The sequence below is a fragment of the Heteronotia binoei genome, chromosome 18, assembly GCF_032191835.1.
Source record: "Heteronotia binoei isolate CCM8104 ecotype False Entrance Well chromosome 18, APGP_CSIRO_Hbin_v1, whole genome shotgun sequence".
Taxonomy (NCBI): domain Eukaryota; kingdom Metazoa; phylum Chordata; class Lepidosauria; order Squamata; family Gekkonidae; genus Heteronotia; species Heteronotia binoei.
This window is the reverse complement of record NC_083240.1, coordinates 24000983-24025050: the sequence shown is the minus strand read 5'-3', so window position 1 is coordinate 24025050 and position 24068 is coordinate 24000983. Positions and strand designations below refer to the sequence as shown.

General features: G+C 47.9%; 2 protein-coding genes and 1 long non-coding RNA gene across 3 annotated transcripts in view; 2 read left to right on the top strand and 1 right to left on the bottom strand.

The window, feature by feature from the left end:
• Nucleotides 1-377: 377 nt before the first annotated feature.
• LOC132586826 (uncharacterized) lies at nt 378-6450 on the bottom strand. The gene is made up of 3 exons (XM_060258954.1): nt 5769-6450; nt 3616-3772; nt 378-438 (listed from the first exon to the last, which is right to left on the bottom strand). The coding sequence occupies exons 1-2, from the start codon at nt 6397-6399 to the stop codon at nt 3660-3662; spliced, it is 744 nt and encodes a 247-aa protein (XP_060114937.1). The 5' UTR covers nt 6400-6450; the 3' UTR covers nt 378-438; nt 3616-3659.
• LOC132586827 (uncharacterized) lies at nt 6358-13231 on the top strand. The gene is made up of 3 exons (XR_009556391.1): nt 6358-6495; nt 9475-9630; nt 13177-13231. It is a non-coding gene; the product is annotated as an uncharacterized LOC132586827 (long non-coding RNA).
• A 6148-nt stretch (nt 13232-19379) lies between these two features.
• The window catches only part of BAZ1B (bromodomain adjacent to zinc finger domain 1B), a 32935-nt gene continuing 28246 nt past the window's right edge, over nt 19380-24068 (top strand). The window contains exon 1 of the mRNA XM_060259561.1: nt 19380-19916. Coding sequence (XP_060115544.1) covers nt 19747-19916 — 170 coding nt within the window. The 5' untranslated portion in view covers nt 19380-19746. The remainder of the gene's footprint in view (nt 19917-24068) is intronic.

The window sequence follows — 24068 nt, the reverse complement described above, 5'->3', positions numbered from 1 at the left end:
AATATTTCCTCCCACAAGCTCAGTAGTGTAGGCCACGGCTGTGACCCTAAGCCTTAAATGGAGCTGAAAATGAGATAACAGTTTCCCCCCTGTGGCTACAGCATAGATGTGCCCAGAGAGCGCTCCCTTTTGCCTGGAAGGACATGCTTTCGATTCTATGCTGGAGATGGATAGAGATTCTTGGGTCTTTTCCCCCTTCGAAGGGGAGGCAGAAGCTGGAAATGTGCTCCAACACTGATCACAGAGTTCAACAGATGTACACAATTTGTGCTATGCCAAGACTCTGTGTGTGTGTGTGGGGGGGTGGGTGTCAGCTTTTGCCTGTACAGGAACAGGTATGGTCAAGGTCTGTTGTCCATTATGGGCAGGAGAATGCCTTTTGGATTTTTGTAAAATTTTATTTTCGATGATGGCTGAAAATCCAGACGGGCACAACAACTGGGAAAGAAATGCAGACAGTGCATTAGATATAAGTAGATCTGTTAATAAAATACAGCGAGAGAACGGATTATGCATACATGATAAATTATTATTAACTGTTTTACAGTGCCATCCTAAACAGTTACACCCTTGAAGCCAATGGGCTTTGAAGATATAACTCTATCTTGGATGCCACTTTCACTTAAAATACTGATATACTGCTGTTCTCTTATACACTCAAAGCAATGTCCAGATATATGGATAACATCATAAATATGAAAAGCAACATTAGATTAAAACAGCACAAGCAGAAGTTAATTTCCAAAGATGCTTTTAGAAAGTTTGGTCTGCATTATTTTCTGCTTAAAAATTGATAGAGATCACACTTCTCGAAACAACCCCTTTCTAAGGACTGGGGCTGCCAGTGGAAAAGCATGAACTGAAACCATCCTGACCCCCTCAGCACTGGGACTGTAAGCAGCCCTTGTTGAGACAAAAAGAATGTTCTTGAGGACTCCGGCTAAGAAACATAAAGCTAGAAGGTACCTCAAGGGTCATTTAGTCCAATCCTCTGCACAATACAGGAAATTCACAGCTGCCTCCCCCAACACACACACAGTGACCCTTGCTCTATGCCCAGAGGAAGGCAAAACACCCCCCCACACACACACACCAGGTTCCCTGGACCAATCTTGCTTGGAACAAAATTCTTTCCTGACCTCAAAATGGTGTAGTGTAGCGGTTAAGTGTGTGGATTCTTATCTGGGAGAACTGGGTTTGATTCCCCACTCCTCCATTTGCAGCTGCTGGAATGGCCTTAGCTATGTCAGCCATAGCTCTCACAAGAGTTGTCCTTGAAAGGGCAGCTTCTGGGAGAGCTCTCTAAGCCCCACCTACCTCACAGAGTGTCTGTTGTGGGGCGGGGGGAGGTAAAGGAGATTGTGACCACTCTGAGATTCAGAGTATAGGGTGGGATATAAATCCAGTATCTTCTTCTCATCTTCTTAATCAGCAGTACCCCAGGCCATGAAAGCCAAGGGCTGGCTCATCCCTTCCTGCCTTCCCTCTCACCATCTGCCTAAGTTCATTGTGAGAAGTAGTCCAGGAGGTATGTAGCTCTCAAGCCATTGTGAGCTGTAATGCTTAAAACCAGCACTTTGAACTGATTTTGGAAACAAATTGGCAGCCAATAAAGATGCTTCAATATCTCAGTAATATGGTCAAATTCATTAGCTTCCATCAGCAGCCAGATATTTGCATCATGTACTGGTCAGTTTCTGAGTTGTCTCCAAGGCAGTCCCACATATAGCCCATCACAGTAGTCTAGCCTCAGATCAGTGCAGCTAGATCAGCCATGAGCGTGAACTCAGTGAAATTTTTCCTCTCAACTGACCAGCTTCTCCGTCAACAAGGCCAGATCCAGAATGGCCCCAGATTCTTAAACGAATCCCTCCAAAATGCACTGAAAGTCTATGAGGAATCTCTGGAGAAAGAAATCACTGGGAATTAAATCTTCCATTCCATCTGGCTTGAGTTTGTTCTCTCCTTGCAGGTACTTAGCCTGAGTGTATCCAGAGGTAGGAGTCCTTGGGAGTGAACCAAGAACTCAGGGGCACTTAATGAAATCATTAATAATAATAACAGATTGAATGTATACCCTGCCCTTCACTTGGAGTGATTACAATCTCCTTTCCCCTCCCCACAACAGACACCCTGTGAGGTAGGTGAGGCTGAGAGAGCTCTGAAAGAACTGCTCTTGAGACAACAGCTCTGAAAGAACTTGTGACTGACCTAAGGTCACACCAGCCACTGCATGTAGAAGAGTGGGGAAATCAAACCTGGCTCTCCCAGATTAGAGTCTGTGCTCCTAACCACTACACCAAACTGTCTCTCCAGGAGAAAGAGAAGAGTTAGATTTATACCCAGCTTTTCGTACAGAGTCTCAGAGCGGCTTACAATCTCCTTCCCTTCTTCTCTCCACAACAGACACCCTGTGAGGCAGGTGGGGCTGCAAGAGCTCTGAGAGACTTGATTTTGAAAGAACAGCTCTGAGAGAACTATAGCTGGCTGCATGTGGAGGAGTGGGGAATCAGTCTGCTACTCCTAATCACTGATAAAAGGAAGGTACTTCATCACCCAAAGAGTAGTTAACCTAAGGAATTCACTGTTGTTGGAAGTGGTGGTAGCTACAAGCATAGATGACTTCAAGATGGGACTGAATAAACATATGGAACAAAGGTCCACCAGTGGCTCTTAGCCACAAGGTCCAGGCAATACAGTCTGGAGCAGTGATGTTCTGTGTTCCTGGTGCTTGGGGGGGCAACAGTGGGAGGGCTTCTGGTCCTCCTGATGGCACCTGGGATTTGCCCACTGTAGGACACAGACTGTTGGACTAGATGGACCACTGGCCTGATCCAACATGGCTTCTCTTATGTTCTAAAGGGCTCTTGGCCCATGGCTCACAGCATGAGGCCTGTGGTAAGAAGCTCAGTGGACCAGGACCAGCTTAGATATGCTTGCATTTCCTTTGCTTTCAATTTGTTTGAACAGTTTTGTAATTTCTGATACACCACTTCTGGGAGAAAAACAGCACAGCAATATTATATTAAATTAAATATATAAATATTTATTTATATTAAATAAATCAGCCTGAATGTCCCCCTCCAGAATAGAATAAGCTTTCAGGAGCCTCAGCAGCTGGCTACTTCCCCCACCCCCTCCCGCCCTTTAAAAAAGCCAGTTTGGTATAGTGGTTAAGTGAGCAGACTCTTATCTGGGAGAACCGGGTTTGATTCCCCACTCCTCCACATACACCTGCTGATGTGACCTTGGGTCAGTCAAAAGTTCTCTTAAGGCTGTTCTGCTCAAGAGCAATTCTGGGAGAGCTCTCTCAGTCCCACCTACCTCACATGGTGTCTGTTGTGGGGAGGAGAAGAGAAAGGAGACTGTAAGCTTCAGGTAGTGAAGAGTCTCCTCCTCCTCTTCCTTTTCTTCTTCTTCTACGCCAGGATGCCATATGCCAAACACAAGAAGTTCACAAAAGCAGATGCTAGAATATAAAGATGCCCCATTCCTCCTGACATGCAATTCATCCCATTGGTCCCCTGATCCACCAATCCTCAATAAAGCACCAAGCAGATGCCGGATTTTCACCACAGCTTCTCCAAAACCAGAACCAACACCGCCCTGACTCACCTTAACCACGCTGAAAGGGAGACGTGTTGGCAGGTTCAGGCACTTTACTCAGGACGGTTGTGGTAGAAGTAATAGCTTCCGTAGGCCACAGTCCCAGCAGACAGCATGGCTCCAAAAATCTGCATCACCTTTGATTTATCCAACCACATCTTGCTGCCTTTGAGGAGGGAAAAGCAAATGACAACTTGAGAATCGTGGGTAATCCAAGTTAGGGAGTTCTGTGAAGGAGTAGGGATGCCAGGCAGCCAGGGATCTTCCCAATTCTCTGGAGGACCAGTGGAATGAACAATGTAGAGAATTTTCATCATCAATATGAATAGCCAAGATTTTCTCCGCTAAAGGTACTCTGAAAGTAGGGTTACCAAACTCCAGGTGGCACCTGAAGACCTCTATTTACAATTGATCTCCAAACATTCAAGATCAGTTCCTCGGGGGGGGGGGGGGGTGAAATGGCTATTTTGGAAGCGTGGATTTTATATGGAATTATGCCCCTACCAGGCCTCATATTCAGCAGGAGCTCAAAGGAGCATAGCTCCTGAACCTTCATGAGGGATCCCCCTCTTCCTATCCACCTACCTTGTCCATTGAATAGTAGGTGCAGCTGCATAACAATCCCTGGATTGGGAGAACAGACAGACAGCCCGCCAGCCACCAGGGGCTTTGCTGCGCCCACAGCAGCCCTCATTAACCCCTGGAGAAGCCCGTGCCATCCTTTCTCCACTTCTTAATGTGATTTGGGGCAGTGGGTGGCTTGCTGGCCATTTGACTGGGGGGGGCACCCAGGAGAGCCCCAGGCAAGCAAGGCCTGCTTGGGCTGGCTGGATCTCTAGCCAGCCCAGGCAGGCCTCGCTCACCCAGGGCTCTCCTTTCTTGCATCAGGTTGCTTTTGGATGGAGTGGTGGTGGCATATGCTAATAGGTTATGCTAATGAGTTCCACCACCTATTTTTCTCCAAAATGATCCCTGGGCCCTACCATGATTTTTCTACACTAGGCAGCTGGCAACTTAATTATGTAAACTGTCTCTCTTTAAAAGTATTTTGTATTTGGAGTGATATGAAATTTCTCCCTGCTGGTGACAGTAAGATTACGACCAGGTGGGACCTGGAGATCTCCTGGAATGATACTGTTCCCCTGGAAAAAATGGCAGCTGTGGAGGATGGACTCTATAGCATCATACCCCACTGAGGTCCCACCCCTCCCTCTCCAGGCTCCACCCCCCAAATCCCCAGGTGTTAATTCCTAACCCAGAGCTGGCAACCTTATCCGAAAGCCAGGGTTCAAACATGGAGAGGCCAGATTTTAAATAAAAGTTTCTTCCTGCAAGATGATGAATACTGAGTAGTAAAATGATGTTTGGGGAGGGACGGTGGCTCAGTGGTAGAGCATCTGCTTGGGAAGCAGAAGGTCCCAGGTTCAATCCCTGGCATCTCCAAAAAAGGGTCCAGGCAAATAGGTGTAAAAAAACTCAGCTTCAGACCCTGGAGAGCCGCTGCCAGTCTGAGAAGATAATACTGACTTTGATGGACCAAAGGTCTGATTCAGTATAAGGCAGCTTCATATGTTCATATATGAATGGGGAAAAAATAAAAAGTTTAAAAAGAGCATCCACAAAGCTCTTCCTGACCTCAGCTGCAGACAGTTCTGGGCACATTTGCACCTGAGAACACATGCTTCGGCTGGGTATACAGCAGGCTTCATCTTGGGGACAGACAGGCCTTTTAACTTCCTGGGAAATTTCCTGGTGGAGCTGCTACCCTATGGGGCCATTGGTGGCCAGGAGGAAACAGAGCCAGGCTCAGGGGCTACTTGGCTCAGACCATTCAGCAGCGTCAGCTCACCAATTGCTCTCTCCCCAAAATACCCGCCAAGTTTCAAAAATACTGGATCAGGGGGTCCAATTCTATGAGCTCCCCAAAAAGGTGCCCCTATCCGTTATTTCCAATGGAGGCAAGGCATTTAAAAGGTGTGCGGTCCCTTTAAAGGTGATGGCCAGAACTCCCTTTGGAGTTCAATTATGCTTGTCACACCTTTGCTTCTGGCTCCACCCCCAAAGTCTCCTGGCTCCACCCCCAAAGTCTCCTGGCTCCACCCCCAAAGTCTCCAGATATTTCTTGTATTGGACTTGGCAACCCTAACCGGGCCAGGCCTTACCCGAGATCCGGCGTGCTGTAGGCGACATGCTGCCAGCGACGCGCTTGACCTCGAGGGCGCCCTCGGGCCGGCCGGGCTTGAAGATGGCGGTGTGCACCTCGACGGGCACGGCGCCCTCGGCCTGGAAGACCTCGCAAAGCAGGTCCCCGAGTCGCTGCCGGGCCTCCGCCTCCTCGTCCTCCCGCGGCTGCACGATCACGCCCACCAAGACCGACGTGGTGCCGCGACTCTGCTCCCGCACGCCCTGCAGCACCTCCCGCAGGCGCGGCAGCCGCTCCCGCAGCGACGATGGCCGGCAGAGGAAGAAGGTGAGCTGGCCGCTGCCCTGGGCCGGTGGAGGAGCAGAGGGCGGCTGGGGGGAGCTGGGCTCACCGGCGGTGGCGGCGGGCACGACGGCGCGGTCGTCTAGGCTCGGGCTGCACGGGCTGTCGGCGGCGGCAGGGGGCAGCACGTGGTGCGCGAAGGAACTGAGCACGGCCTGGGCGCTGTCTGGTTCCCACGACTCGCCGGCCAGCAGCACCACCTGCGTGCGCTGCACCACCGCTTCGGCTTCGCCCGGTCCGCCTCCGCGCCCTCCGCCCCGCCCGCTCTTCCGCCCCGGGCTTCCGCTCCGCTGCTCTTTGCGCTCCATCCCGCCTGGCTTGGCCCTTGCGGACGGCGCTGGACTCCTCCGCACCGGCCTCCCGCGGCGTGTCACAATAGACCCCCCGACCGCCGCGCACCCCGCGTAAGGAGCCGCGTGCGCGATTGGCTACTTTTGGCTAGCCTGTGTGCGCCCCTCTCCGAGCCTTGCGCCCAGGGCGCACCAGATCCCTCGGCGCCCGGAACGCCCTTTCTTCCAAGGCGATCCTCCTGGTACAGAGGCTTGACAGCAGCGAAGCCCCACTAGCTGTCCCGAGGAGCAAGCGCCTCCTAGACTGACTTTTGGGGTGGGGGGTGGAGGGAGGACCACCATCCTCCGATCCTCCTCGGAGGATGGCGGAAGACAGGAGGGCCTGGAGGAGTGACTTTGTCCATGGGGTCGCAAAGAGTCGGACTCGACTGTGCGACTGAACAACAAAAGGAAGGACCAGGCGCAGCAGGAAAGGGGCGCACAACGTGTTGGCGCCTTACCTGCGCTTCACCCGGTCTGCCTGTCAGGTCAGAACGTCCTTGCATTTTCAGACAGATTTTGAAAGTTTTCTTGGTGGAGTGGGGGTTTGCAGATTCACAAGTGCAGTACATAACCTGCGGAAATCTTTGCTGCAGTTACTATTGAGAAGGCCTTAAAAAGAAGAAGCCATGTTGGATCAGGCCAAGGCCCATCCAGTCCAACACTCTGTTACACAGTGGTCAAAAAAAAACAGGAGCCATAAGGAGATCCATCAGTGGGACACTAGAAGCCCTCCCGCTATTGGCCCCCCACCCCAAACACCAAGAATACAGAGCATCACTTGCCCCAGACAGAGAGTTCCATTTATACTATGTAGCTAATAGCTACTAATGGACCTGTGCTCCATATATATATCCAATCCCCTCTTGAAACCATCTATTCTTGTAGCTGCCGCCACCTCCTGTGGCAGTGAATTCCATGTGTTAATCACCCTTGTGCGTGAAGAAGTACTTCCTTTTATCTGTTTTAACCTGACTGCTCAGCAATTTCATTGAGTGCCCATAAGTTAGAAAGGGATGTATGCGAGAAAGGAATGTATGTAGTTTGAATCTGTCTGGGAAAAGAAATGTGTTTGACCTGTAACCTTATCATTGGTCGGTTAGCACCTTGTTTGTAAGAATGCTTTGATCTTCTATGCAAGCTTAACAGAGGATCTTCTGGTCCTTGTCTGGCTGGGAAGAAGAAACAACAAGGACCACCATTACAAAAATAGCCATGTAACCACTAGGATGTAGTTAACAAGGCAGAATGTTTTTATTTTCTTTCATCTCAAGTACCTTTCCCCAGTGTTTTTTCAGTAAACTGTATTTCTTTTTAAGCATGTGTCTTGTCTCCATTCTGTCTGCACATCACCTCTGAACTTTAAATGACCATCTCAACAAACACCAAGTCAATTTGCAGCCTTTGCCTCTGAATACTGTAGCTTGTACAAAAAGTGACCTTGGTGAACAGTCCACATCTGGGATCCCCCTGTCGAGTGGGGTGGCATCAGTCCAGATTTTAAAGGTGCAGCTGAACCCCTCTGACTAGGCTTGTGAGTAGGGCCTTGGCTGAGCTTTGTGTGTCTTCCTGGGCATGCGTATTGTGACATCACGGGAGGGAGGGTAACTGAAAACCCTGCAGCATTCGCAGAGGGCAGAAGGCAGCTGAGTCCATGAAAGCAGGACATGAGCAAGAAGGGGCAGGGCCCGGGGCAGCCTCCCAATACACCATGCCCTGGGGAAAAGGCGTCGCAGGACTTTCAGGTCCTGGCCCAGAAGGTTGGGGGGCACCCAGAGGTGCTTCTCATTGGGGAGACCGTCGGGGGCATGGATACCCACGCTCTCATGGGCTCTTTCATCAAGGACCTGTTCCCCACTGCCTGTTACCCCATTGCCCCCGGGGCAGTCCTGAAGGACCAGTGTAATGCCCTGTGCCCTCAAGGAGACAAGCAGTGCCAGCTCATCTTCTTCCTGTGCCGAGCCTCTAGCGTGACGGGCAAGCAGGCAGAGCTGCAGAAGGTCCTGAAGGATGTAAAGAAGATCGTCCAGAAGGCTCCCTGCGCCTTGGTGGGCATCGTCATGGAGCCGCAGAAGGGAGAAGAAGCCAAGGCCCGCTGCCTGCTGGAGAAAATGATGCGCAACGTCTTCCCGAAGACCTCAAAGAAACGAGGGCGACAAACCGCCAGCAAGGGGGACCAGGGCAAGGAGCTGGAGCTGGAGGAAGTCGAGGTGGAAGTGGAGATCTACGTACCCGGTCAGCCGAAGGGGAAGATGGCCATCATAAAGGCTGCCTGCCGAGCTTCGGAAGCCCTGTGCAAGAGTGGAGGTGCGACAGACGCTGGGAGGGCTATCGAGCAGGGCGAGGGAGTGGACGCTGTCAGGGGTAAGGCAGGAGGAGGGAGACGGAAAAGATAGATGATTGCTCCCTTAAAAGATATGCTGCCCGTTCTCTCATACATATACCGGGTGACTCCCTTTTTAAACGCTTAACGCAGTGCCTCTGCTCTGTCTTTGAAACCCACTGGTCAAGCTAAAAGCCACCATGTCACCTGAAATGAAATAAAAAGGCCAAATTGTACATGACAGTCATGTGTCACTTCCCCCTGATTTAGCATTGAGAAACAGTGATGGGAATATGCTTGAGAGGAGACTAATGGAACATAACAACAGTCTCAGTTTATTACTCTCAACAATTAAGAAGGATGCCTTTATAAATCCGTCTCCTATTTTTGACATTTATCACTACACTGTTTGCCCCTCCCCATTAAATCCAAACAAATCGTGACTTGGTAACTGTATAAACTTAGCTTGTTTTGCTGTTTGGCCTTCACATATATCAAAACATATTCAGTAAGTTTCATGCTAATTTGCTGTTCATCTATGTAGAGGCACGTATCTCTCGCTCTCTTTGTGTGTGAGAACTGCTGACTTCCACTTCAATGTATCTAAGGAAGTGCGTATGTGTGTGCTACTGAGGTCACTACTGAAAAGGCCCTGATTCTAGTGGGGACTAACAGTATTGCACGCACAAAAGATGATAGGTGTCTAAGCGTTTGCTAATCTTTATTTGCAGGTTCTTGGAGGTCAGTAGCTGTCAAAGGCTTATTAGGAACTGCGTTCGTAGCCGGCCTTGCCTCTGCGGGGTGGTATCTCTACAGTGAAGGCATGATTCCACCAAACCTCATTCCATCAAACCTCATTCCATCAAACCTGTTCCCTTTTGGTTGAGGTGGGTGTGTTTTCTCTTGCAGCCCAAAGTTTTGTTACAAACCGGCACTTGACTCTGAGCAAGGCAACTTATTCACTCCAACACCAGATACCTGAACTTGGGATGTCACCCAACAAAACTAGTTGGTAAAGAGATTCAGGGCAACTTCCCTTCACACACGACATGTAACTGAATGAGACTTGACTTGCAGTCATCAGATGGAAGGACAGCTGCTAGATTAAAATGACTTTGAAAAAGAGGTCTGGCAGATTTACAGAGGAAGAGAAGTCTATGATTAACCAGGAAACAAGACAGCCTGGTGCAGAAAACAAGACAGCCTCACCTTAGTGCTGCACTTCCCAGAGGAATCTGCATATCCCTTGATGGAGGCAGAAAGCGGCTGGATGGTTATTTGTTGGAGATGCTTTAGGCTGGTCCTGCATGGAGTGGGGGGTTGGACTATGGTCTGTATGGCCCCTTCCAAATCTATGTTTCTGGGATTCTAAAGCTGGGTAAGATGAACCTCTGTTGCCTTGCTGGATCAGAGCATTCATATGCTAGTAAATATCCAAGTTGGATGAGTGAGGATAAATAAATAAGTTGGGGTCCAAACGGTGGATATGAGGGATAAGCTGGTGCAGTGAAGTGGCGATGAGCTGGTGACGCTAGAAGCTTCTGCTTCCTTCCTCGCCTAAACCTGCAGGCCTCTCTTTCTCACTTGGCTGTAACCTTTTAACTACAACATCAGGGTAAAAATGCCAGTTTCGTTCCCCCACAGACCACTTGAAGTGTTTTCTATTGATACTTAAAAAAAAAAAATTGGACACATAAAATGATAAGAGTTGGAAGGGGTCTCCAGGATCATCTAGTTCAACCTCCTGCACAATGCAGGAAATTCACAAATATCTCCCCCTAAGTTCACAGGATCAACATTGCTGTCAGATGACCATCTAGCCTCTGATTAAAAACCTCCAGAGAAGGAGAGCCACCCCCCCACACCTCCCAAGGAAGCCTGTTTCACTGAGGAACTGCCCTCTGTCAGGAAGTACTTTCTAATGTTTAGTCGAAAACTCTTTTGATTTAATTTCAACCTGTTGGCTTTGTTCCAAGCTTCTGGGGCAACAGAAAACAACTCCACACCACCCTCTATATGACAGCCCTTCAAGTACTTGAAGATGGTGATCATGTCACCTCTCAGTTGTTTCCTCTCCAGGCTAAACATGCCCAGCTCCTTCAGTCTTTCCTCGTAGGACTTGGTCTTCGAACCCCTCACAATCTTTGTTGCCCTCTTCTGAACATGTTCCAGCTTCTCTATATCCTTCTTAAATTGCGGTGCCCAAAACTGAACACAGTACTCTAGGTGAAGTCTAACCAGAGCAGAGTAAAGCGATACCATCACTTTGTGTGATCTGGACACTATAGTTCTATTGATAACCGCCCATGAAGCTGCCTTATACTGAATCTGACTATTGGTCCATCAGTGTCAGTGTGTTCTGCTTAGATTGGTGGCAGCTTATCAAGGTCTCAAGACAGAGGTCTTTCATTTCACCTACTTAATCCAGTTAACTTGAGATTGAACCTGGGACCCTTCTCCATGCAAAGCAGGTGTTCTGCCACTGAGCCACAGCCCCTCCCTGAGAGCCAGTTTGGTGTAGTGGTTAAGTGCACAGACTCTTATCTGCGAGAACCAAGTTTGATTCCCCACTCCTCTACATGCAACTGCTGGAATGGCCTTGGGTCAGCCATAGCTCTGGCAGAGGTTGTCCTTGAAAGGGCAGCTGCTGTGAGAGTCCTCTCAGCCCCACCCACCTCATAGGGTGTCTGTTGTGGGGGAGGAAGATAAAGGAGATTGTGAGCTGCTCTGAGATTCGGAGTGGAGGGTGGGATATAAATCCAATATCTTCTTCTTATTATTGATTGACAGATAGCCTGCCTTTCTTGCTGAGACTCTGGGCGGATTACACAGTGTAAAACAACCAAAGTAGATAGCATGAGACTTCCCACAAAAAATGCCATAGGACTAGAATCACAAAAATAGAAACGATGCAAAGTATCAGACACAACATATAATTAATGTCTCAACAACGCAGATTTGGGGATTGCTCTTTGGAAGAGTCACAGGATGACAATGGCCAGATGGGACTTCTTTGGTCCTTGGCCAGATGACAATCTCTGTTATTTAATTATTTCTCTGGATGGCCTGCTCTGTCCCAGTCGCTTACGGTGAATTTAGCCATCTCCATATTGTTATTGGCCTATGGGGTTAGCAAAGCAATCCTAAACAGATTCTTCTGAGTCCACTTAAATCAATGGGCTTAGAAGAATGTAAGTCTTCCTTGGGCTGTACTGTAAGTTACCGTTATGTGAGTCTGTCCTGTTGGAAGGATATGCAGGTATACCAATAGCTCTCTCCTCATTTCTGGATGTTAAGATAATGAACTGTGTGCATAAAGAGAAAAAGAGTTGCAGAAGTTCACAGAGGAATGCCAACATAAATTACGGTATCCTTGTGACTGCACTTCCCTGCCTCTTGCTACCTCTCAAGTTAGTTATGGACTCACAAGGACAATTTCTCAGCTTCTATAAAGTTGTCAATAATTTGGGCCTAGTTTGCAGGGGCCGAGACTAGCTTGCTCTCATCAGATCTTGGAAGCTAAGTGGGGTCAGCCCTGGCTAGTATTTGGAGGTGAGCCCTCCAAGAAATACCAAGGTCATGACACGGAGGCAGACAAGGGCAAACCACCTCCGCATGTCTCTTACCTTGAAAACCCTATGGGGTCACCACAAGTCAGCTGTGACGTTGGCACTTTCCAACACCAATTTGCAGGGGAAGTATAAATTGCGGAGAAGGGATATGTGAAACACTTTGCTTAAATAGTTCTGTAACAGTGAAGTATATTGTTTTTAATATTCTATGTGGTTTTGAAATGTTGTTAGCAGCCCTGAGCCTGTTAGGGGAGGGTGGGATATAAATTTGATAAAATAAATAAAAATCATTTTTTTCTAGAATGGGGGTCCCCAGCCTTTTTGAGCCTGTGGATAGCTTTGGGATTCTGGCACAGGATGGTGGGCAGCATAAACACATAATGGCCACCACAGGAGGCCAAGCCAACTACAAACTCAGGGATTGAGGTTATGCATAATTCTTTTTAGGCTACTGTATAGTGCAGAAGCTCCTTTTAACAGAATGGCTATAAAAGAAACCCATTGTTGAAAAATAGGCTCTTAAATACACACACCCCTTCAGCCACGCAGCAAAGATCCTTGTGCTGTGGTGGCGGCTGTTCCCAAAGCAATGTTTTAAAAAACACACCAGCCATACAGATCTCCAGTGGCCAATCAGAAACAGAACTGGGCAAAAGCTCCAGCTGACCCTGCTTACGTTCTAAAACACTTGGTGGGCATTTGGAAGGCCGCATGGCACCCATGGGCACCAGGTTGGGAAACCCTGTCCTAGAAAGTCATGGAGGAGGACATTGTAATGTGCATGCTTTTATACTTATGAGCGTGCAGGTGCTTAAAGAAAACTCTGTTGAACTGATGGTTGTGGTTTGTTTTTCTCTCCAGAGCCTGCATTCATCTGGATTTCAGCTGTCCTTCAAAATAAACCAACAGCATGGCACTTTCTGTGTGTGGGTGTGCATGTGTGTGCGCGCATGTGATTATAATATGGAACCAGTCCTTGAATATCTTATTCTAGCACCCTCTACTGGGGAAGAATTTGCAGTCTCTTTTAACAAAAGCCTCCAGTGCCTGGATACTGGCTTTAGATCACCTACTGCACTGCCCCTGTGTCCTAAGTGCTCTTAATGTTATAGCCCTTCTCCCCTGGCATGGTTTTGTAAATAACAGTTAACTGTCTCCTGCTCTTTTAGCTATGATGATGTTCTCTGTAGGCTGATTTTCAAAGGAAGTAAAAAGCCTTGTTATGAGTCAACAGTCACATACCTCTGAGCAGGGGTCGTTTTGTAGAAAAATAGGTGGTAGAGCTCATGCAGGGATTGTTATGCAGCTGCACCTACTATTCAGTGGACAAGGTGGGGACGAGGAGGGGGAACCCTCAGAAAGGTTCAGGAGCTGCACTCCTGTGAGCTCCTGCTGAATTCAAGGCCTGCTTCTGAGTTGATAAATAATGGCTGAGAGACCACAGTTAGCCACAGAGGATACTACTTCAAGAATAGAATCACTGCAGACCCCATGGTCCAAGAAATATAGTGTCTAAGGGGGGGGGGTTGTAGCAGGAGCTCCTTTGGATATTAGGCTACACATTCCTGATGTAGCCAGTCCTCCAAGAGCTTACAGTAGGCCCTGGAAGCTCTTGGAGAATTGGCTTCATAAGAGGGGTGTGGCCTAATATGCAAAGGAGTTCTTGGTACAAAAAAGCCCAGATGTTCTGGTCCAACCTGTTTCCGGCACTAAATGGCAGGCCTGGACATTTTTCTACCAGACTTCTGTTTGTGACATCAATATTTTTAATTTTCAGTATAGCCAGATTTGTGGATTCATAAACCCAGAGATGGAAGCCATGAACAAACAAGACATGAATATCTTGCTTACATGTTGCAATGTGCTGCCAACAGCCAGATGAAGGGCTGTTTCCTTAAGACATCTCCAGATAAAAGTTTTTGTGACTGTGGCAGTGGTTGATTCATACCATTTTTAACGGCCCAAAGTATGCAACAGCTAGAGAGAGGTTTATTAGAAAATGGCTGTTCTGGATTATTGTTTTTTTGATGTCCAAAATATTGTAATATTGTATTTTTTATATGGAAACCTTTTATTGTTAATAAAAATAAAAAACTTTGAGTTTAAAAAAAAAAAGTACTTGGCCATTAATGCTTCACAACTAAGATTACTTCTGAGTAGCCTCTGTAAAAGCTGTATTGTAGACGAAACTAGCACCAAATTGTTCTTAAACTGTTTTTAATGCTTTTTAATCTAAATGTTTTATTGCATGCCACATGTTGTGATCTGCCCTAAGCCTGCTTCGGTGGAGAGAGCGGGATATAAATACAAATAAATAATGAAATAGATATGGCAAATTTTGTTTTATTATGATTTTTAAATTTTAGTTTTATAATGTATGGCCTATGGGCTGTTAAATTTGAATAATCTTGAACTTAGAATGAACATAGGTTTATGTGTTTATCATTCTATGAACCTGGAAAAGTGCTCTGGTTTGGGGGCAGACTCTATGGTTTTGAAGCCAAAATAATAATAATTTTTATTTATTTATATCCCGCCCTCCCCGCCGAGGCAGGCTCAGGGCGGCTTACAGACATGGAAAATGCCATGATTACAATAAATACATTATACAATAAAATACATTTAAATAATTTAATTAAAACCACAACAGTTAAGGTGCTATATACAAGACAGTATATATCAGATGGCTAGGTGTCACTTCAGGATTCAATCTTGTAGGCCATTTGAAAAAGGACAGTTTTACAGGCCCTGCAGAACTGATTATAGTCCCGCAGGGCTTGAACCTCCGCTGGTAATTGATTCCACCAATGGGGAGCCGTTATTGAGAAGGCCTGCTCTCGAGTTGTTTTCAGTTTGGCCTCCCTTGGTCCAGGGATTTTTAAGAGATTTTGGGAGCTAGATCTCAGTGCTCTCTGGGGGATTTATGGAGAGAGGCGGTCCCTAAGGTAGACAGGTCCTCTGCCATAAAGGGCTTTAAAGGTAATAACCAGCACCTTGTAACGAACTCGGAACACAATTGGCAGCCAGTGCAGCTCCCGCAACCTAGGCTGCACGTGCTCCCACCGAGGTAGTCCCACCAACAGCCTGGCCGCCGCATTCTGCACTAGCTGCAGTTTCCGAGTTCGGTACAGGGGCAGCCCCATGTAGAGGGCATTACAGTAGTCCAACCTCGAGGTGACCGTTGCATGGATCACTGTTGCTAGGTCGCCATGTTCCAGGAAGGGGGCCAGCTGCTTCGCCCTCCTAAGATGGAAAAAGGCGGCTTTAGCAGTGGTTGCTATCTGTGCCTCCATTGTCAAGGAAGGCTCCAGAAGCACTCCCAGGCTCTTGACCCTGTGCACTGGTATCAGTGACGCACCGTCAAAGGCTGGTAGGGAGATCTCCTCCCCTGGCCCGCCGCGACCCACACAAAGGACCTCTGTCTTCGCTGGATTCAACTTCAGCCCACTCGACTTGATCCACCCTGCCATGGCTTGCAACGCCCGGTCCAGGTTTTCAGGGACGTCGCCAGTCCGGCCGCCCATCAATAGATAGAACTGGGTGTCATCAGCATACTGGTGACAGCCCAGTCCGTACCTTCGGGTGATCTGGGCAAGGGGGCGCATGAAGATGTTAAACAACATCGAAGAGAGAACTGCCCCCTGAGGCACCCCACAATTGAGTAAGCGCCTCTGGGACAGCTCTCCTCCAATCGCCACCCTTTGTCCCCGACCCTCAAGGAAGGAGGAAAGCCACTGTAAGGCTAGCCCCCGGATTCCTGCATCGGCAATACCAACCAGAACATCACCTTCAGTGGTGCCAACTCAATGACATTACTGAGAATATGGAAGTGGGGGCGGGGAGAGAAGAAATAGTGTGTGGGTGTGGGGAGAATATAGTTGAAAATGAGGTGCTTATGGGTTCCCCATATCATTACACATCATTCTCCTATTCTGACATATTTATTGCTATACTCTTTTCCCCACCACTAATTAAATCCAAACAAACCATGACCTGGTGACATTATAAACCTAGCTTGTTATTACATATGTCAAAACATCTTCATTAAGTTGTATGCTAATATGATGTTCACCTCTGTAGAAGATTCTTTCTATATACATTGACTGTTAACTTCCATTTTGATGTATCTGAGGAATTGTGCATGAACATGAAAGTTCATATCTCAAAACTTTGTTGGTCTTAAAAGTACCACTGGAGTCTAATTGGGTTCTCCACTGTGCAACTAGGCACTAGGCCATAGGTTTTTTTCCCAGGTAGAGGTTGCCAGGGGGAGGGAAGGAGGGAAAGCTGAAGACAGGGCAAATAAAGTTTAGGCTAGCTTGTGGGTGGGAAGGAGAGGAGGAAGCAGGAAAAGGAGAGCTGCCAGGGAAGGGAAACAGAAGATAGTGCGAACAAGTTCAATTAGATGCCCTCCATAATTATTTGCAGGTCCCGCTTGCCAGATCTCTAATAGGCAAGTTATCTGCCCTTGTGAATTTAAAAAAAAAAAAAACATATGCAAGAGAAGACCTTACAGGGTCAATGCCAATGTTCCCTCTAAGCTGCAGAGTCTTGTGAGCAAAAATTCTATTTCACACTAACTCAGGTTAGAGGGAACACTAGTCAAGGTATATGTTTCTACAAACCTATTGGTCATGTCAGGTTTGCAGGAAAATATGAAAGGAAAAAAGTTGGACTAAAAATCCCCCAAGCGGTAATAGTCTGTGCAGACATCACTGAAAGAGTGGTGACATTTGTAGGCAGCTGAACTGCAAGGATAAAATACAGCATATGTTATGTTTACAAATACAGCAGTCACCAACGTACTGAGTGAAATTTCTCGGCCTCTGTTTCTTACACGTTAGATGGGAATGAAAGCAAGTTCAAACATATCTGGCGATTTTGGGACTGGAGTTCCACTCCCAGAGTCCCCAGATATTTCTTGAGTCAAACTTGGCAACCCTAAATGGGCAGAAAAAGTGTGCAAACTACTTATAGTGAGTTGAATGCAAGAATTGTTTGTGCATATTCATTGCTGCTTATTCTATTTGTAACTTGGATGTTTGTGTACTTGAAATGTGCCACAACTTACAGATTTGTAAAAGTTTTCCATATACAGAAATGCAGTCTTTGGAGGACAGTGACCCCATCTGAAATGGTCCTGGCCACAATTTGTGCTGAGTTTACTTCTATCCTGCACAACTTGTGATCTATCAAAAAGAAGGGGGGAATCTATTGGTAGGCCTTCAAACAAACCTGGTACATTGTATGGGACCACCAGGACATTGCTGTTAGCTGAAATGTGGAGTATTTAAAGGACTAGAATGTCTGAAATCCAGGGCTTTTTTTGAGCAGGAACACACAGGAATGCAGTTCTGGCTGGCTTGGCCAGGGTTCCTGCTCAAAAAAAGGTCTCTGGTAGTGAGAGATGCGGAGCCACCCATGAGTACCCCCTCCCGAGAGAAGCTTGGCTTACCACTGCCTGCTCCGCCGTATTTGGCTCTCTTTCTACAGCCGTGTTTTTTTGGGGAGGGGGCAGGGGGGAGAAACAAGGTCTCATTGGGCCATGTGAAATGCAGCTGATGGCATTGTACTGCTCTGTCTATATGCAGAAAGCAACTAACTGCACAGGTGACATCACTTCTGGTGACATCAGAGGTGTGTGGCCTAATATGCAAATGAGTTCCTGCTGTTTTTTTTCTACAAAACCCTGCTAACATCCCACTTCTTAGAGTTTCGCAGAGATCTTTTACTAAATAGCAGGAAAATATGTCTATTATGTATATTCCGCTCTCCCCTAGTAGTGTGGCGCTCAGAGTGGATTACAACATACGTAAATCAGTTTAAAAACAATTAAAATCTATACATACAATTCAACAGTTGACCAGATGGTGTATAATTATATTACTGATTCCTGGGGAGAGAGGGGAGGGAAAGAACCAGGGGGCAGTGTATAAATAAAAACTTCCTGGTCTCACCCATAAGCCTGACAATACAGTTCCATTTTGGAGACCCTGCAGAATTGAACTAAGTCCTGCAGGGCCTGGATTTCATTCAGAAGTGCATTCCACAAATCAGGAGCTATTGCCAAAAAGGCTTTAGCTCCAGTTGAGGCCACACGATTGGTCCTTGGCCCCAGAACCATCAGTGTGTTGTTACCTAAGGAGTATAATGCTCTTTGGGGAATGGGGGTATACGAAAGTGGGACGGGTGTCAGAAAGTATGCAGATCATTCCTGAAAGATGTTAGTGGTAGTTAGGTACTAAGACAAGTATGGCTTTGAGCCCACGTGGAAGCAAATCTTGTGTGAACTCCCTCTGATAGTTGGGTTGCCAGGTCTGGCTGGGAAATTCCTGGAGATTTGGGAGGCTTCACTTAGAGACTGGCAACTCCATGTACACTCCATCTATAGGAGTTGTCTTCCTGCAGGATGTAGAAAATCCGGCCACTTGGTGTGTGGAATTATTCTGGGGAGACGAGTTTAAATCGTTCCTCAGCAATGGAGTACACTGGACGACCTTGCCACATTTGGTTTCGGCCTAACCAGCCTTATAGGGGTGTTGTGATGGAGAGGAGAATCATGTAGTCCGCCCACATGCTGGGTTAAAAATGGAAAATATCAGTTTCTTCTCTTAAGATGCTCTGTATATGCTCAGAGACACGCCATTAGGAATGAACATATTCAAAGTTTGGATTTTAGGGCGTTCTACTCAGAACAGGAGCTTTCTACTAAGATCGGCATAGCGGGCTACGACTCTCTGGACAAGCAGGCCTATCTTTATTTCCCATGATGCTCCGGAAGGCCTCTTTAAGGATGCTGCTCCTTTAAGGCGAGGCCGCGCGCCGTTCACCCAGACAAAAGCCGGCGAAGCGGGCCTTTTTTTCCTTCTCTCTCCTCCTTCCACAAGGCCCCGGATATAGCGGCCCGTTATCATTGGCCACAGAAGGCCAATCACATAATCAGCAGCGACGTACAAAATGGCGCTGCCACCGCCGCGCTCCTTTCTTGCGCTTACATAACGCGACCTTCTCTCCTCCCCTTGCCTGTCGCGCGCACGCCCTCTCAACCTAACTTACCTCCCGCCCCTTTTACTTCCCGAGGGAGTGACGTCCACATTCTCCAGTCTTGCTGCAGAGCGGGTTTGAGCTTGTCCAACCGTAGCGCAGGGAGAGAAGCGATAGCGCCGGAGAGGGTGGAACGCATAGACCAGCAGTGCTAAACATCCGTGTTATTTATTTTGTTTCTTCTCTCCCCACCCCCGCCCGCACATCGCACTCCGTTTGCGCACGCGCAGAAGGAAGGAGGCGCGCGCGAGCGAGAGAGCGTGTGCGAGGAGGAGGGGAGGGGGAGAAGGTCTGAGGTTTCGCCTGCCGGCTTCGCTCTCTCGCCTGCTCTGCCGGTGGGGGAGGGGCGCCGTCCACCCGCCTTCCCGCCATTTTTCTTGTGAGGCGATGGCGCCTCTGCTGGGCCGAAAGCCCTTTCCGTTGGCCAAACCGTTGCCGCCATCGGGGGGAGAGAAAACTGAGGGACAAGAGGCGGCGACGACGACGACCGAAGAGGAGAGGCAGCCGGAGCCTCGCTTCGTCATCCCCCACACGCAGGAGGTCTTCCGCACCAGCGAGTATCCTGCGGCCGGCGATGGATTTTTGGGTCGAGGGAGGGAAAGATGTGCGTGATCGGGGGGGGTCTCCTTTTTCCGCCGCCGCTTCTTGTTTACCTCAGAGCCGAGTGGGGGAGGGGAGGGGCCTTGGGTTCGGATCGCCTCCCCCCTCCCCTCCCGACCGGTGGGGGGAGGGGGAGAATATGGAGGAGGGGGAGGCAAGCGGAGCCCGGCCAGCCCCTCCCTCCCTCCCTCTCGGGCTCTTTGTTCTTCGTCTCCTCCCGGGTTTCTCTCGCCGCTCCTGGCATGTGGGCTGCCCAGAGAGCGCCGCCGACGCCCGGATGACATTTGCCAGGCCCCTTTCTCCGTCACGCTTTCCATGCTTCGTGACCGGTGCCTTGTTGCCCTTCCTCTGGTTGGCCCCGAACTTGGATACATCCATTCTGCGGGTGGGGGTGAGGGAAGCTTTGGGGCACCTTCATCGTAAACTCTGCTGGAGAGGAGCCCAGTAAAGAGCGTGAAGTTGTGGTTTGAATAGTAGCCTCGTAAAGTGGGGCACAGTTGTCGTCCCGTGTTGCAGGCAGGCAAATCCTTTCCCGGTAGCTTTTGGGGCGAGCAGAACAGTTTGCTTTCGACCTGCTAGTCATTTTGTGGCAGATTTTAACGGGGTGGGGCGGGGCTGTGTAATCTTATGGCCATTTATTCAAGTGTTTCTGATCTTTTCCTTTTCGCATTTTCTCCTGCGTTTTCGCTGGAGCCTAGGGTGGCATAACTTGTTCTCCTTTCCTTTGTCTTTTCTTTGTAGTAGCCCAGCGTGAAGGAAGCTTGATTTGGTAAGAATGGCTGACTCAAAGTCAAGCCAGTGAATTTCATGGCCAAGCAGCGGCTTGAACCCAGGTCTCTGATCTCAGTTCAGCATGCTAAACACTACCCCTATGCCATACTTTTAAAATTTTTGTGGTGCTGCCCTAGTGTTCAGGGTGCTTGAGTCAGCCATTTATTGTAATGCTTACAAAGTACTGGAAAGTAGGCTAGCGTTATCTCTCTTATGGCAGATGAGATGGGGCAGAAGTTGCCTGGTTTGCCAACAGCAGCCTGGTAAATTTTGCAAAGATGAAACTTGAACCAAGATTTCCCCAGTCGCATCTCATTTTTTTAGCTGCATCTTTATACCAACACATTATAATAATATTTAGGACTTGTCTGTTGCTTTCAGGATTTGAAGCACTTTTTGCACATAACCACCTGGGAAGTAGGAAGAGTGGAATACAAATCCATTAATAAATGCAATAATTCACAAAATGGGCTTGCAGGGTGGGCCAGCATTACATTTAGTAAGAGACAGCACTGTGTAGTGGTTGAAGTGCTGGCCCAACCAAGTCATTTCAGCATAGCCTACTTCTCAGGGTTGCTGTGATGGTGAAATGGAAAAGAACCATGTACACAGCCCTCAGTTCTTTAGAGGAAGATTGGGACCCAAATGTAAAGGCTATGGCAGCTGAAGAAGTAATGCTGAGAGAGTATGCTTTTGCATAAAGGCACCTGGTGAGTGGATTTCAACCCCAGGACTAACTGATTTGAAGCAAGTCATACTGCATATCCAGAGGTGATGATGGCACCTCAGAGGTGTGTTTCAGAGACAGGATAAAGTTGTTAGCTATGTTGGTCCCAAAGTAAAATCTGAAAAATCAGTTCACATAATGCCTTTTTGTCAGGACCAACCAATGATACAACAGTGTAGGAGTTTTTTGAGTTTTCCAGAACTGTTCTTTAGATTGAATATTATAAAATAAAAGCTATTGGGAAAGGAAATTGCTTCAGGTCCTAGTGCAGCCTGTCTTGGATGTTAAATGAAGAACTCTTTCAAATGTTGCTGGTATCTGATTACACCCAGTTTATTTGAGCAAGATGCAATAAAACAATTAGATAACAGAAATTCCAACAAATGGCTCTGTTATCTGAAATAGGAGGCATTTGAGGAGCAGGCGCCACTCAGCGGTCACCTTTCTTCCCTGAAAGCATCTGACTGGGCATTGTAGGAAACAGGATGTTGGGCTAGATCCAGAGTAGTTGCTCTGAAATTCTTATTAAAAGGGGATTGGATGCATATATGGAGAAGCCAGATTCATTTATAATAGGTTAATGGAGTATCCTAGATTCAGTATATCTCTGAATCAAGTGCTTTTGTTGCAAGCTACATTAGGACATTTGGCTGACTACTGTTGTGAACAGAATATTGACCTAGATGAACCCACCCAAAAATATCAAGGAGAACTGGTGTTATTGTCTTAATATTAAATGCCTCTCCCTCAATTCAGATATGGTCTGGATTTAAATACTAGAGCTTAGGGCTTGCCAGTAGAGGAGGAAGCTTTGGAAAACCATATTTCAGCAGCCAAGGAAAGCTAACAGAGAGCTGCTGACAAGTCCAGGCTGATGACTGGGTGGCTGGCAAGGCTGGGTGTGTGGCTGCTGCTGTTAGGCTTTCTCACTGGGAATCACCTGCTGCTCCTCAGGGGTGCCCATGGAACTCAGCCAAAGGAGGCTGAAGTGAGGCCTAGCTTGGGGGCATGTCTCCAGGAGCAGAAGTTGTAAAAGGCAGAGTGGGAAATAGGGAGAGCTGGAGAGGCTATAGCTCTTGGGATAAACATGGACATTGGACTGAGACTGAATCCTGCGAAGACAGAGGTCCTCTGTTTGGGCCGTCGTGGACCGGGGGGGGGGGAAATCCCCCTGCCGACTTTTGACGGTGCGCCGCTGACGGCGGCGGACAGGGTCAAGAGCCTGGGGGTGCTGTTGGAGCCGTCCCTAAAGATGGAGGCTCAGATAGCAACCACTGCCAAGTCCGCGTTCTTTCATCTTAGACGGGCAAGGCAGTTGGCCCCCTTCCTGGACCGCGACGACCTAGCAACAGTGATCCATGCTACGGTCACCTCGAGATTGGATTACTGCAATGCCCTCTACATGGGGCTGCCCCTGTGCCGGACCCGGAAATTGCAGCTGGTGCAGAACGCCGCGGCCCGGCTGTTATTGGGCCTCCCAAGGTGGGGGCACATCCGGCCGGGCCTTCGGACTCTGCACTGGCTTCCAATAACATACCGAGTCCGGTACAAGGTGCTGGTCATTACCTTTAAAGCCCTATATGGCCTGGGACCTGCCTACCTGAAGGACCGTCTCTCCCCACACGTTCCCCAGAGAGTACTGAGGTCTGGGACTCAAAACCTTCTCACCATCCCCGGGCCCAAGGAAGTCCGTCTCAAGACAACCAGAGACAGGGCCTTTTCTATAATGGCCCCCACATGGTGGAACCAGCTGCCGGAAGAGGTGAGGGCCCTGCGGGATCTTACTCAGTTCCGCAGGGCCTGTAAGACAACCCTCTTCCGGTTAGCTTATGCCGACTAGATAAATGTAGCTTATCAGATTTTAGTGAAATATACTGGATAGTTTAATGTTAAGATTTTAATGTTTTTAGGTTTTTTAAATGTTTTGACTTTTAAATGTATTAACTTTGTACCTTGTTTTATTGTTTTGTCGTTGTTGTGAGCCACCCTGAGCCACTCTGTGGGAAGGGCGGGATATAAATTATAGAATAAATAAATAAAATAAATAAATTGGTGAGTGAGTTTAAAACAACATTTTTATCGCTCTTCCATCTGGCCACTTTTGGAGAACAGTCCTTGACCTAAATCAGTAAGGCAGTTCTCACATCCTTGCTGATGGCTTCATGTTCTTCCTGTGAGGTTCCTTAGAGAATTTTATTTTCCTTTCAGTTGATAACCCACTCTCCGCCTGCCTTGGCAGGATGGGTGGAATATAAATCCCCTAAATAAATAAAGCTTGGTTGCCATGTGAAATTGACTGGAAAAATATTCAGGAGATACATCTTAGGGCACCTGATAAGTGAGTGACCTTTGCCATTGCCTGCAGAATCAGATTATGTGCATAGTTTAAGTAAAAGGAATCTGCTGTTATAAGAAGTGGTTATGCCTTTTAAAAAAAGGATTAGAACAGATTCAAGAGGGAATTGGTTTCTCAGCTGCTGTTAGTCAGGATGCCTAAATGTGGTTTCCATGTTCAGTGGCAATCTATCTTGGAGTCTGAGATTCTGGGAACAAGCAACAGAATGACGTCATCTCCCTTGGTCTGTTTCTGAGCTTGTTGGAGGAATCTGGC

Bases quoted from the DNA above. Each gene is read 5' to 3' on its own strand.
- LOC132586826 (XM_060258954.1), bottom strand. From the start codon at position 6,399: ATGGAGCGCAAAGAGCAGCGGAGCGGAAGCCCGGGGCGGAAGAGCGGG. The intron at 3,773-5,768 runs GTAAGGCCTGGC...CCCTCCTCAAAG, and splicing joins TACAGCACGCCGGATCTCGG to GCAGCAAGATGTGGTTGGAT.